This window comes from Pristiophorus japonicus, chromosome 2, assembly GCF_044704955.1.
Source record: "Pristiophorus japonicus isolate sPriJap1 chromosome 2, sPriJap1.hap1, whole genome shotgun sequence".
Taxonomy (NCBI): Eukaryota; Metazoa; Chordata; class Chondrichthyes; family Pristiophoridae; genus Pristiophorus; species Pristiophorus japonicus.
Window position 1 is genome coordinate 312,909,364 of NC_091978.1, and position 14,800 is coordinate 312,924,163.

Consider the following 14,800-nt stretch of genomic DNA (forward strand, 5'->3'; position numbering starts at 1 on the left):
TACAAAGATGGGAGGAAAAGCAGTGTGTGAGGAGAACACAAAAAATCTGCAAAAGGATATAGACAGGCTCAGTGAGTGGGTAAAAATTTGGCAGATGGAGTATAATGTTGGAAAGTGAGGTCCCATGCACTTTGTCAGGAAAAATCAAAGAGCAAGTTATTTAAATGGAGAAAGATTGCAAAGTGCTGCAGTACAGCGGGACCTGGGGGTACTTGTGCATGAAACACAAAAGGTTAGTATGCAGGTACAGTAAGTGATCAGGAAGGCCAATGGAATCTTGGCCTTTATTGCAAAGGGGATGGAGTATAAAAGCAGGAAAGTCTTGCTACAGTTGTACAGGGTATTGGTGAAGCCACACCTGGCATACTGCGTGAAGTTTTGGTTTCCATATTTACGAAAGGATATACTTGCTTTGGAGGCAGTTCAGAGAAGGTTCACAAGGTTGATTCCAGAGATGACGGGTTTGACTTATGAGGAAGGTTGAGTAGGTTGGGCCTCTACTCATTGGAATTCAGAAGACTGAGAGGTGATCTTATCGAAACGTATAAGATTATGAGGGGACTTGACAAGGTGGACTCAGAGAGGATGTTTCCACTGATGGGGGAGACTAGAATTAGAGGGCATAATCTTAGAATAAGGGGCCACCCATTTAAAACTGAGATGAGGAGAAATTTCTTCTCTCAGAGGCTTGTGGATCTGTGGAACTCGCTGCCTCAGAGAGCTGTGGAAGCTGAGACATTGTCGATTTCTGTCTTAAATTTATTCAGTTTCTTAAACGATAAGGGGTTATGGAGAGCGGGCAGGGAAGTGGAGCTGAGTCCATGATCGGATCAGCCATGATCGTATTAAATGGCGGAGCAGGCTCGAGGGGCTGTATGGCCTACTCCTTCTCCTATTTCTTATGTTCTTATGTAATCTGAATAACTATCCTTTACCTCTACTCTCTGCTTTCTTTTTTTTAGCCAATTTGCTATCCATCCAGCTATTTGTCCCCTGATGTCACATGCCCTAATATTTGTCATGAGCCTTATCAAAGGCCTTTTGAAAATCCAAGTACATCTACTGCATTACCCTTGTCTATTATTTACGTAACCACTTCAAAGAATTATGTCAGGTTATTTAAGCATTTTGGCATCCATGCTGACTATTTTAATTTATATTTCTGTCTCTAGAAGGTCTTCTATCACTTTTTTTAATATAAATTCCAGTATCTTTTCTATCACTGGCATTAAACTGTTCCCAGGCTTTGTTCTATCTCTCTTTTTTCATATAGCAACAATATTAGCAGTCTGCTAGTCCTCTGGTACTACTCCCTCTTCTATGAAACTTTTGTATATATTAACTAGTGCCTCTGCTATCTCCTCCCTAGTTTCCTTGAGTATGTGGGGTGCATACCATCTGGATCTAGGATTTTATCCTCTTTCAGTTTTGATAGTTTGCCAATTATTTTCTCCCTTTCTACCCCAACTATCTTAATACTCTCTTTAAACTCATCCTCTAGTGAAGTGGCTTTCTTTATCTTTAGTAAAAACTGAGGTGAAGTAGTTACTTAATACTTCTGCCATTTCCATGTCATTACCTGTTGGTTTATCTTGCTCATCCCTTAGTGGCCCGATCCCTACTTTAATTTTCCTTTTGTTATTTATTTGTCTATAGAACATTTTATTATTTCTTTTTATATTTGTTGATAATTTAATTTCTGCCTTCCGGATGTTTTTTTTTGACTTCTTAATTTCTTTATATTCCTTTTTGTCCCCTCTCTAGTATCTAAGTACTTGTATGTTTTTTCTTTAAATTACATTTTCCTGGTGCCCCTTAATTAGTTTGCTTGTTTTTGGCTTTCAGTGAAATACATTTCTCTTGAACTCTATTGATTACCCTTTTTAAGATTTCCTGCTGTTTTTCTGTCTTTGTTTTTCAAGATTTTCTCCCAGTTTACCTTCTTTAGTTCCACCCTCATTTCTCAGAATTTGCTATTTTCCAATCAATTACCTTAGACATTGCCCCACTTATGTCACTCTCTATCCTAATCTTGAACTTTACGATGCTGTGATCACTATTACTAAACTGCTGTCTTACTCTTCTATCTGTTCTGGTTCATTATTCATTACAAGATCCAGCCGTAATTCTTGTCTTGTTGGACTTCTTATGTACTGAGTGAGAAAGGAGTGCTGTAAAAATTCAATTCCCTTTTCTTCTTTCATTACTTCTTCCTGCCAATTTATTTGGGGACTGTTGAAGTTTTCCATAATTATTATTCTATGCCTGCTATTCACCTCGTAGATTTGCCTACATATTTCTTCCATCAATTCCCTTTCACTATTTTGTGGTCTGTTGTATACCCCTATTAGGTTGATGGATCCTGTCTTGCCTCGGTGGCTTAAGGTAGAGCTGCCAATGATGGGGCACAGGATGCCAGAGTCAGAAGTAGAGTTCAGCATGTTGGATGGTAGATGTTACAGCGATAGAGGGGGTGAGGCCATGAAGGAGAATTTTAAAATTGTGGGACCGTGTGCTGGTCAATTGCTGGTCAATAAGGTTGGGCGGGACTTGGTGCGGAATTTATACGCGCAGCAGAGTTTTGAATGGGCTGAAGCCAATAGAAAGTAGAGGATAGGAGGGGGCAAGAAATAAGTGCTCTCATTGCATAATGATAATACAAATCTGATTACATTTTCTTTTAGGGATGTTTTTCCAATGGATTCTTTGTGCAGCAATATGGATTGTGTCTCTGCTCGTGAATTTAATTTTGAAGTGCCCTAAATTCTGGCCTCTTGCTATGTTAGGTGGTTGTGTATGGGCCACTGGTAAGTGCTATCTATTTGATAATCCACATCTTATGCTTGATTCTCCATATACCATGGTCATTGAAAAAGCGGGTGACTAAAGTTGGCCTTTATAACTAAACTATTTGACATCCGTTGAACATATTGGGCCAGAATTTGCTGTAAAATAATGGTGAGGCTATTTATGTGTGAATAGTACAGTAACTTCAAGCAAGGAGCAGATACATGGTCAAAGGCAGATATTCAAAAGTTCCTGTCCAAATTGCATCGTCCTGCCACTAACTTCGCGAAAACGGCATTGAACGCCGTTAACTTGCAGTATTTGCACAGTAGGGAAGAACTAAATTCGCCACAGAACGCTAAATCTTGTCATTTCAAGTCTAACTACTTGTTTAACGTGATAGTTGTCAATTACTGCCAATCAATCTCTCTGGTACTGAAAATGAACTGCAGGTTGATTGAACCTCCCTTATCTGGAACCCTCGGGACAAGGGATTTTTCTGGACGAGGGGTGGTCATGTTAATTAGGATGGTACAGGTACTGAGCAAGGGGATAACGGGGCTGGCTGGCTTGGGGCTGGTAGTGCGGCAGAGAGATCATGGAGGTGGGCGGTGGATCGCGGGGTCAGGCCAGCGATTGCGGGAGTCGGCAGCGAGGAAGGACTTCAATTTGTTCATGTTGGAGTTCTGCGCATATGCCACCCGGTGGCTAGGAATGGTTCTGGATGAGGGGTGTTTCTGGATAAGAGAGTTCTGGATATGGAAGGTTCAACCTGTATTACAAATGTGGAGTCTTATTCCTTCAGTTATTAATTGTTGTTGGAGATTTAATTTTTTTAAAACTTTTCCTTTGTTTCTCTCTCTCTCTTAATTCAATCTTTTTTCCCCTCTTTATTTCTCTTCTGTACCTGATTTGACATTGAATTCACCCACTCTAATTAATACTACCTTCTCAGTCCTTGCATATTTATTTCACAATCCTTCAGTTTGATTGAGCAAGTTGATACACAGTTGCTTGCCTTGTTCACTCAGGTCCCAGATGCTCTATTTACCTCACTGTGACGTTATCAAATTGCATTTTTAACAAATAGCCACACACAAAATTTTAAAACCTGAACAAGCAAGAGCAAGTCTAACTAATGGCAGATGCCGTTAGATGCCCTGCTACAGCAAATTATGGCCGGATAAAATGTTTTATTTGTTCCAGGAAGGTGGGCATTGCTGGCAAGGCCAGCATTTATTGCCCATCCCTAATTGACCACCACCTTGAACCGCTGCAGTCCTTGTGGCAAAGGTTCCCACAGGGCTGATGGAGAGGGAGTTCCAGGATTTTGACCCAGCGACGATGAAGGAACGGTGATACATTTCCAAGTCAGGACGGTGTGTAATGTGGAGGGGAACTTGCAGGTGATGGTGTTCCCATGCGACTACTGTCCTTGTCCTTCTAGGTGGTAGAGGTCGCAGGTTTGGGAAGTACTGCCGAAGAAGCCTTGGCAAGCTGCTGCAGTGCATCTTGTAGATAATACACACTGTAGCCACGGTGCGCTGGTGATGGAGGGGGTGAATGTTTAAGTGGTGGATGGGGTGCCAATCAAGCGGGCTGCTTTGTCCGAATGGTGTCAAGCTTCATGAGTGTTGTTGGAGCTGCACTCATCCAGACAAGTGGAGAGTTGGAGACTCCTGACTTGTGCCTTGTAGATGCTGGAATGGCTTTGGGGAGTCAGGAGGTGAGACATTCGCCACAGAATACCCAGCCTCTGACCTGTTCTTGTAGCCATGGTATTTATGTGGCTGGTCCAGTTAAGTTTCTGGTCAATGGTGACCCCCACGATGTTGATGGGGGATTTGGCAATGGTAATGTTAAGGGGCGGGCAGTGTTTCGACTCTCGCTTGTTGGACATAGTCATTGTCTGGCACTTGTGTGGCGCGAATGTTACTTGCCACCTATCAGCCCAAGCCTGAATGTCATCCAGGTCTTGCTGTATTTGGGCATGGACTGCTTCATTATCTGAGGAGTTACATATGGCACTGAACACTGTGCATCAGCAAACATTCCCACTTCTGACCTTATGATGGAGGGAAGGTCATTGATGAAGCAGCTGAAGATGGTTGGGCTGAGGGCACTGCCCTGAGGAACTCCTGTAGCGATGTCCTGGGGCTGAGATGATTGTCCTCCAACAACCACAACCATCTTCCTTTGTGCTAGTTGTGATTCCAGCTAGTGGAGAGTTTTCCCCCTAATTCCCATTGGCTTCAATTTTACTAGAGCTCCTTGATGCCATACTTGGTCAAATCCTTCTTGATGTCAAGGGAGTCACTCTCACCTCACCTCTGGAACTCCACTCTTTTTTCCATGTCTGGGCCAAGGCTGTAATGAAGTCTGGAGCCGATTGTATAGTCCAGCCTTGACCAAAATTGCAGTTATTACCACGAGTAGCGGGTAATTTCTTCCAGAGGAGGTAGCATAATTTATAGCAGCCTGGAATGAGCTCATGGTCAACCTGCCAATTGTCCCTAACCTCGAACATTCCATGAGTAAAGGCATCCCAGCAATACTGGATACTATTTTAGCAATGTGATTGATAGCAAACTGTTTTGAAATAGAAAATATGGGTCTAAGTTGTTTGTTACTTGTCATTTTTATAGTATTAATTTGGTGGAGCCTTGAAGATGAATAATTGATTTGCAGCCACCCCTATGGTGCTGCTACGACTGTTACTTGATACCATGCCTTCTGTTGCCTCGGCCCTAAGTTCTGAAATTCCCTCCCTCTATCTCTCTACCTCTCTTTCCTCATTTAAGATGCACCTTAAAACCTACCTCTTTGACCAACCTTTCGTTCAGCTGCTCAAATTTCTCCTTATGTGGCTTGGTGACACATTTTGTCTTGTAATACTCCTGTGAAGCGCCTTGGAACATTTTACTACATTAAAGGTGCTATATAAATACAACTTGTTATTTTTGCAATCAGGGACCCAATACTTAAAAATATTTGTCTTTTTTATAGTAATTTACGTTATATCACTGCAGTAAAGGCCACATTTTCACACGCTGCTTTGGGCAACAAACAGCATTCTTACAGTTTGTGCTGAAGATAATAACAAAAATTTGTACTTGTACTCTGGTTTCTGCAGCACAGTAGCTCAACTGATGTGAAAATGGAGTCTTCTGCAACTAAGATAAGCAATCATAAGAATATAAGAACATAAGCAGGGGTAGGCCATTCGGCCCTTCAAGCTTACTCCACCATTCAATAATATCATGGCTGATCTTCAACTCACCTTTCTGCACTATCCCTTTTGTAAATGTCAATGTACAGAGAGACCTGGGTATCTTTGTACACCAGTCATTGAAAGCAAACATGCAGGTGCAGCAAGCAGTTAGGAAGCCAAATGGTATGTTGGCCTTCATTGCAAGAGGATTTGAGTACAGGAGCAAGGATGTCTTACTACAGTTATACAGGGCCTTGGTGAGACCACCCTGGAGTATTGTGTGCAGTTTTGGTCTCCTTACCTAAGAAAGGATACACTTGTCATAGAGGGAGTGCAGCGAATCAGACTGATTCCTGGAATGGCAGGACTGTCGTATGAGGAGAGATTGGGTTGACTAGGCCTGTATTCACTAGAGTTTAGAAGAATGAGAGGGGATCTCATTGAAACGTATAAAATTGTGACGGGGTTGGACAGACTGGATGCAGGGAGGATTTTTCCTTGGCTGGGAAGTCTAGGAGTCACAGTCTCAGGATATGGGGTAGGAAATTTAGGACCGGTATAAGGAGAAATTTTTTCACTGAGGGTGGTGAACTTGTGAAATTCTCTACCACCGAAGGCTGTGGAGGCCAAGTCACTGAATATATTTAAGAAGGAGATAGATAGATTTCTAGATACACAAGGCATCAAGGGGTATGGCGAAAAAGCGGGAATATGGTGTTGCGATAGAGGATCAGCCATGATCATATTGAATGGTGGTGCAGGTTTGAAGGGCCGAATGGCCTACTACTGCTCCTATGTTTTATGTTTCTATGATTGCTCTCTGGGGTAGAGAATTCCAAAGATTCACAACACTTTGAATGAAGAAATTTTTCCTCTTCTCAGTCCTAAATGGCCGATCCCTTATTCTGAGACCGTATCCCCTAATTCTAGACTTCCCAAAAAGGGGAAGCATTCTCCCAGCATCTATCCTGTCAAGCCCCTTAAGAATTTTATACATTTCAATGAGATCACCTCTCATTCTTCCAAACTCTAGGGAACATAGGCCTAGTCTACTCAATCTCTCCTCAGAGGACAATCCCCCCCATTCCAGGAATCAGTCTGGTGAATCTTTGTTGCACTCCATCGAAGGCAAGTATATCCTTCCTTAGGTAAGGAGACCAGAAATGTACACAGTACTCTAGGTATGGTCTTAAGGTCCTATATAATTGCAGTAAGACTTTGGGGCTAAAAATTCAGTTGCGTTGTTTGGGCAGTATGTTTGCCAAATTGGCTCAAATGGTGTCTGAGCAGCGCGCACGCACTTCTGGTGCCGGCTGCGACGGACACCATTTAGTTGAGGATGTTGGCGTCGACGCTGGGAGTGTGTGCTGTAGGTGTGCAGAGTGGACAAACGCTGATTTGAGGTCAGCTGCCATTTTCGACCTTAATGTTGGAGCTAGCCTAGCATAGCTGAACATGCGCTCACCAGCAAGAATGACCCCACACCAGCGCTATTTAAAGGGATCAGCACCTAATTACAGGTTAGTTGATTAATTTCTACTAGCTGTTGCTGAGTTTGTAGAAGTGTTTGTGGTTTCTAGACTTCTTTAAGGTTGTTTAAAATCTACAAGGAGTCGTGTGGCATGTGCTCAAGGATTTGGTACTGACTTACAAGGCTTCTGCTCAGACCAGTTGCTCCCAGACATGGATACAGTAGTTTGTATCCCCTTGGCCTGAAGCATGATGGGGAAAATGAGCAGAGGTGACACAGAGCAGGACAAGCTGCTAGAAGAGACCGGAAGGGGAGAAGGGCTCTCAACAGGAGACCATGTCCACCCAGGGAGCAATTCTCCTAACTCAACCTCAGTGAGGAATATTGCATGCATGTCTCTGTTTTACTAAGGAGGTGAAATCTTCCACCTGCTGCAGGCAGACCTGCACTCTCAGTCCAGGGCGAGGATGGCATTGCCATTGGCTGTAAAGGTGACCATGGCCTTTAACTTCTTTGCATCGGGGTCCTTCCAGGCTGGAGAAGGCAACATCTGTAACATCTCCCAGTTCGCCATCCTCTCCTGTGTAGAGTGGGTGAGTGAGGTTCTGTATGCAAGGAGAGCTGAATACATTTCATTCTCTCTTGCCAGGAAGCAGTAAGAGCGAGAATGTGGCTTCGCCAGGATAGCAGGCTTCCCCATGGTGCAGGGCGTCATTGACTGTGCGCAATTCGCTTTGCAAGCACTGCACCTCAATTCAGAGATGTACCGCAACTGGAAGGGATTCCACTTCCTCAACATCCAGCTGTTGTGCGACCATACTCAGCGCATCATGCTCGGTATCCTGGTATCAGCCATGATGTCTTCATTCTGCGGCAGTCCGCTTCACCTACAGCATTTGAGCCACCATGACAACAGAAGATGCTACTGAGTAACGAGGATTATTCATCAACCACCTGGATCATGACTCCGCTGCGCAACTGACACATATATGGGCAGCATGCATATAGCGAAAGCCATGCTGTCACATGGGATCTGATAGATCAGACCATTGGCATCCTTAAACAACGCTTCCGTTCCTTGGACCTCTCTGGAGGAGCCTGCAGTACTTAACAGAGCATGTCTTAAGATTCGTTGCAGTCTGCTGCATGCTCCATAACCTCACCATCATGAGTGCACAGCCCTTGCCACCAGGCATACGACGACCAGCTAAGGAGGAGGGGGAATTGGAAATGGGAGGAAGGAGGCAACCCAGACAGTCCCTTTTTGCCTAGGCTGTCCGTGATCAACTCATCCAACTGCAGTACCAGTGAACGCAACCCTAATTCCCCATTCAACAATAGTCCCACACCTTACCTTTCCTCTGTTACTGACCATCATAGCATCACAGTTACTGACCATCATAGCATCATCTTTGTCACAATGCTACAATAAGAGCCACCACAAAACAAACATTCCATACCAATTTTATGAATCATACCATTTCAATATTTCATTCAAAATCAACTAATCACCCTTGTGAATTCCCTTAGTGGCTGTCTTCAGTCCTTGGGTTCCGACGCAGTGCAACCCCAGTAACTGTAGCATGGCTGGTGGAAGGCTGGTGGCTTTCAGTGGAGGAGACTGCAGATGGCCTTGCAGGGCGACCTTGAGCAGCTCTGGGCCTGGTAGGCCTGACTTTGGACTGCACCACCTCGCCATGGGAGGCAGCAGTCTGGGCTGGCTGACTGACAGGCAACAGCAAGAGCACTGGCCGAGTGGTCGTCGTGGGAGGACAGTTGCTGTCATCCTGAGCGAGGACGGCAGGTCTGTATTCCACGGAGCGTCTGCCACTTCCCCCAGGGTGGCGCCTCAGCAATCCTAGTAACCTGGAAGACAAATTGCTGGACTGCAGTGACACACTGCAAGCCGCTTTCAACGCTGGTATATCCAGCCATGAAAGCTCCTTAACATTGCATTCAGGCTTTCTAGCAGGCCTGCCAATACATCATGCATTTCGTTGCGCATACCCATCAGCCTTCTTCTGTAGGCCACCACATCAAAGTCCTCATCTGTGTCCTGTGTAGCACAACCTGTGTGTGACCTCGCCCTCCGAAGAGCTGGCACCTGAGCTACCCTTCCACCCCCCCCCCCCCCCTACAGCCCTGGCGGCAGCCCACTCATGCCCGGTGACTCACCATGTGCAGATCCTGCCTCTCAGCTATCCTCAAGTCTGTGCAGTGCCAGTATCTGATCTGGTGACTGCGAGTGTCAGATCGAGTGACTGTTTCTTCATCATCGCTCTCTTCTCCCTTGTCTTGCACCACTGCCTGGCCAGGTTGGATTTCTTGAGTCGGTGAAATGAGAAAGTCACAAGGGTATAGTTGTGGTGAGGGGGAAGAGGGGGGAAAGCAAGAGGCGCATGCTTACACCATCTGCATCTTGTAAGTCGGAAGAGATTGTGGGATGTGAGAAGGAGGATTAGGTATGAGCATACCATCATCAGCAATGGTTTCAGCGCACCAGAGGGCCACGACCTCAGTTGGAACCACTCCAATTAATTATGGCGAGCACCGCTTCCTCGAGTGGGGTCAGGATATGGAGTTGTGCCTGCCCCCCTCCAGTTAGCCACCGCTGCCTACAATTGTGCGTCATCTTGTCCTGCAAGAGAGGGAATGTCAGTGAGTGTGGTTCACTCTGTTTGGCTGATGTGACTATCATAGTTTATTAGCTGACAGTGCATGCAAGCTGAGATGTGGGTGTGAGGCTTACAGCAGTGCTAAGTGTGTGAGGGTGAGATAAAACATCTGAATGTGAGGTACGAGTTGTGATTGATAGAGATTGTTGATAGGTGAGTAATGGAGGTATGGTGAATTGAGCAGTGAGTGAGACAAGTGGTTCGGTTTGTGGAATATGGCACTTGAAGATGAATTCCGTGAACTTGACCACTTGTGTGAGGTCATTAAACTTCCTTCTGCACTGCCTCCAGGTCCTCGTAGCTACACTGCTTTGTTAAGGTTGTTGCACCTTTTCCCAATGTTCAAAGTGACTCCAATATGGTACAGTGGTATTTTATTACATATTGCACAAAGCTCAGCACCTATATGTGCCTTAGCAATAGTTTACAGTACAGACCAAGAATTTTATCACCTGTGCCGTACTAGGTAGAGTTTGTGCCCTCTTGATAGGAGTCTTGAAGAAAGCTTCCACCCCGCCTGTGATCCCTGCCACTTCACCCCACCTGGGGTAACCTCTGTTTGGATCTGGATCCTCTTGTAGGCCACTGCTGCCTGGTTCATTTCCAGGGTCAGCCCTTGGTTCTGATGCTCTACAGCCTACCTCTCGTAAGAGGGTCCCATTTTTATGCCACTTTTGAGGGCTGTTACAGGGATTGATATTGACGCAGGTATCTCCCCTATTGGGATCTTTCCAAAGAATGGGGTGGCCAATAGGGCCTCGAGTATCTTGCAGCCAAAAGAAAGTCAGCCAACTCCCATCCCTACCTTTGATGGGCATGGGGTGATTGATTGGTCCTCAGGATGTTATACCTCTGGCTGACCAATCATCAGCCTACAACTGAGGAAGAGGACTGTTTCTCCATCTTATCTAGCTCTCGTTTTTTCTCAAGGCCTTAGCCAGCAACTTTGGACCTGTTATTTTCTGTCTTACAGACATTGTGTGGTCCCAGGCCTGGTAATTCTAAGACCCTATTGTCTGTAAAGAGTGTCGTATCTAGTGTCAGGACCAGTTAGTTGATTCTCACACTGTGTTAATTGTGTGAAGGCAGAATGCTGCTTTTTCTCAGATTTGCAAAGCTTGACAAATTCTAGGTTTTATGACTACTGTATACTTGTTTGATTGAAATGAAAACGGTGATCATATAAAGAACTGTAAAAGTTATATTTCAAAAATACATGTGGTGCAATGAATCAAGGTGCATATTATAACAATCTGTCAGTAGTCATCTCATTAGGTACATTTTTGTTAATACAAAGGTGATTTCACAAAATACATATCCAATACAGATTTAACATGAAGTGGAATCTTTCAGCTTGCATTGACAACGACTGTTATTTGCTGCCATTCCCTTCTCTGCATCTGTCTGGAGGGCCTTCTGGCCTCCATGGATACCGGACAACTTTCCTCCTGTCCACCACCTGCACCAGGACCTTGTGTGCTGCATCCGAAAATCTGGGAGACCTCTCTCTGCCATGTTGCGCCATCTTCACCCTTCCTGTAGGTCACACACTCTAGTACCTGCTGCGGTCAGAATGCACCACCCCATTAAGAACTACAGGCTAACTTTAATTGGGGCTTGCCTTGCATAAACTTTGGGCCAACTGCTGAACGTGCAGCCACTTAACAGCGCGTTTAGCCCTGGGTTGCATGCTGCTATTATTATAATTAGCAGGCAGTATGAAGTTTATTCTTCTGCTCTAATCCTTTTGTAATCAAGACTAAAATACCATCTGCTTTAAAAATTGCTTGCTGTCCCTGCATGTTAACTTTCAATGATTCGGGTACAAGTACACCCAGGTCCCTCTGAAGGCCGATATTTACCAATCTCTCACTATTTAAAACATATTTTGCTTTACATTTCCTACCAAAGTGGCTATCTTCACATTTCTCCACATTATATTCCATCTGTCATGTTCTTGCTCACTCACTTAACATGTCGATATCCCTTTGCAGCCTTTTTGCGTCCTCCTCACAAGTTACTTTACCTAGTTTTGTATCATCAGCATACTTGGATATTTTACACTCGGTCCCCTCATCTAAGTCATTAATATAGATTGTAAATAGTTGAGGCCCAAGCAATGATCCTTGCGATACCCCACTAGTTACAACCTGCTAACCGGAAAATTACCCATTTATTCCTACTCTGTTTTCTGTCTGTTAACCAATCTTAAATCTATGCTAATATATTACCCCCAATCCCATGAGCCCTAATTTTGTGTAATAACCTCTCATTTGCCAACTTAGCGAATGCTTTTTGAAAATCCAAATACACCCTGTATCTACCCTGCTTGCTCCAACCTCAAAAATCTCTTAACAGATTTGTGAAACACGATTTCCCTTTCATAAATCCATGCTGATTCTGTCCAATCATATTATGATTTTCTAAGTGCCCTGTTGCCACTTCACGAATAATAGATTCTAGCATTTTCCCTACTACTGATGTGAAGCTAACTGGTCATCGCCCCAAACCTCTTCTCAATCTTCCTTGCTGCCATGCTCCACCTCAGTCAACAAGTTCCCCACTGGAGTGGAACTAAATTACAAAACCAGTGGGAATCTGTTCAACCTTTGTTGTCTCCTGGCCAGGTCCAAGACCACCTCAACCTCTGTTGTCGAGCTACAGTACACGGACGACGCCTGCGTCTGCACACATACAGAGGCTGAACTCCAAGTCATAGCCAACGTATTTACTGAGGCATATGAAAGCATGGGCCTTACGCTAAACATCCATAAGACAAAGGTCCTCCACCAGCCTGTCTTCGCAGCACAGTACTGCCCCCCAATCATCAAGATCCACAGCGCGGCCCTGGACAACGTGGACCATTTCCATACCTCGGGAGCATCTTATCAACAGCAGACATTGACGACGAGATTCAACACCGCCTCCAGTGCGCCAGTGCAGCCTTCGGCCGACTGAGGAAAAGAGTGTTTGAAGACTAGGCCCTCAAAACTGCCACCAAGCTCATGGTCTAAAGGGCTGTAGTATATCTGTCCTTCTGTATGGCTCAAAGACATGGACCATGTACAGTAGACACCTCAAGTCGCTGGAGAAATGCCACCAATGATGTCTCCGCAAGATCCTACAAATCCCCTGGGAGGACAGAGGCACCAACATTGGCGTCCTCAACCAGGCCAGCATCCCCAGCATTGAAGCACTGACCACACTTGATCAGCTCTGCTGGACAGGCCACATTGTCCGCATGCCAGACACGAAACTCCCAAAGCAAGCGCACTACTCAACTCCTTCGCGACAAACAAGCCAAAGGTGGGCAGAGGAAACATTACAAGGACACCCTCAAAACCTCCCTGATAAAGTGCAACATCCACATTGACACCTGGGAGACCCTGGCCAGAGACCACCCTAAGTGGAGGAAGTGCACTTCGAGTCTCATCGCCGAGCGCATGCAGAACTGAAACGCAGGCAGCGGAAAGAGCGTGCGGCAAACCTGTCCCATCCATCCTTTCCCTCACCGACTATCTGTCCCACCTGTGACAGGGACTGTGTTTCTCGTATTGAACTGTTCAGCCACCTAAGGACTCATTTTTAGAGTGGAAGCAAGTCTTCCTTGATTCCGAAGGACTGCCGATGATGATGAACTGCTCCATACTTCCCTGTATTCTCGCTCCCTCTTTTCTTGACAGTCGGGTTACATGTCCTCTCTTCCAATCCGCGGGGACCGTTCTAGAATCTACGGAATTCTGGAAGATAAAAAACAATCTCTGTAGCCACCTCTTTTAAAACCCTAGGATGTCGGTCATCGGGTCCAGGGAATTTATTGCCGCTTAGTCCCATTAATTTCTCCAGTACTGTTTCTTTATTCATACTAATTTCTTTAACTTCCTCACTTTCACTAGACACTTCGTTCCCCACTATTTCTGGAATGTTTTTTGTGTCTTCCATGAAGACAAATATAAAGTATTTATTTAATGCCTCTGCCATTTCCTTATTCTCTATTATGATTTCTCCTGTTTCTGCCTTTAAGGGACCCACATTTACTTTTGTTAATCTCTTGTTACATATCAATAGAAGTTTTTACAATCTTTTTATAACATAACATAAGACATAGGAACAGGAGTAGGTCATACGGCCCCTCGAGCCTGCTCCGCCATTCAATAAGATCATGGATGATCTGATCATGGACTCAGCTCTGCTTCCCCACCCGCTCTCCATAACTCCTTATCGCTCAAGAAACTGTCTATTTCTGTCTTAAATTTATTCAATGTCCCAGCTTCCACAGCTCTCCAAGCAGCAAATTCGACAGATTTACAATTCTCTGAGAAGAAAATCCTCCTCATCTCTGTTTTAAATGGGCGGCCCTTTATTCTAAGATCATGCCCTCTAGTTCTAGTCTCCCCCATCAGTGGAAACATCCTCTCTGCATCCACCTTGTCGAGCCCTCTCATAATCTTATACATTTCGATAAGATCACCTCTCATTCTTCTGAACTCCAATGAGTGGAGGCCCAACCTACTCAACCTTTCCTCATAAGTCAACCCCCTCATCCCAGAAATCAACCTAGTGAACCTTCTCTGAACTGCCTCCAAAGCAAGTATATCCTTTTGTAAATATGGAAATCAAAACTGCACGCAGTAGTCCAGGTGTGGCCTCACCGAT

The 14,800-nt window shown here is 44.8% G+C and overlaps 1 protein-coding gene across 4 annotated transcripts in view; it reads left to right on the forward strand.

Annotated features, from left to right (window-relative positions):
• LOC139247666 (transmembrane protein 144-like) overlaps window positions 1-14,800 on the forward strand; it is a 135,933-nt gene that overhangs the window by 44,873 nt on the left and 76,260 nt on the right. For 3 of the 4 annotated variants that reach the window (XM_070871754.1, XM_070871759.1, XM_070871767.1), the window contains one exon: window positions 2,685-2,807. The exons of the other annotated variant lie outside the window; for it this stretch is intronic. In XM_070871754.1, coding sequence (XP_070727855.1) covers window positions 2,685-2,807 — 123 coding nt within the window. The remainder of the gene's footprint in view (window positions 1-2,684; window positions 2,808-14,800) is intronic. 4 annotated transcript variants of the gene reach the window in all.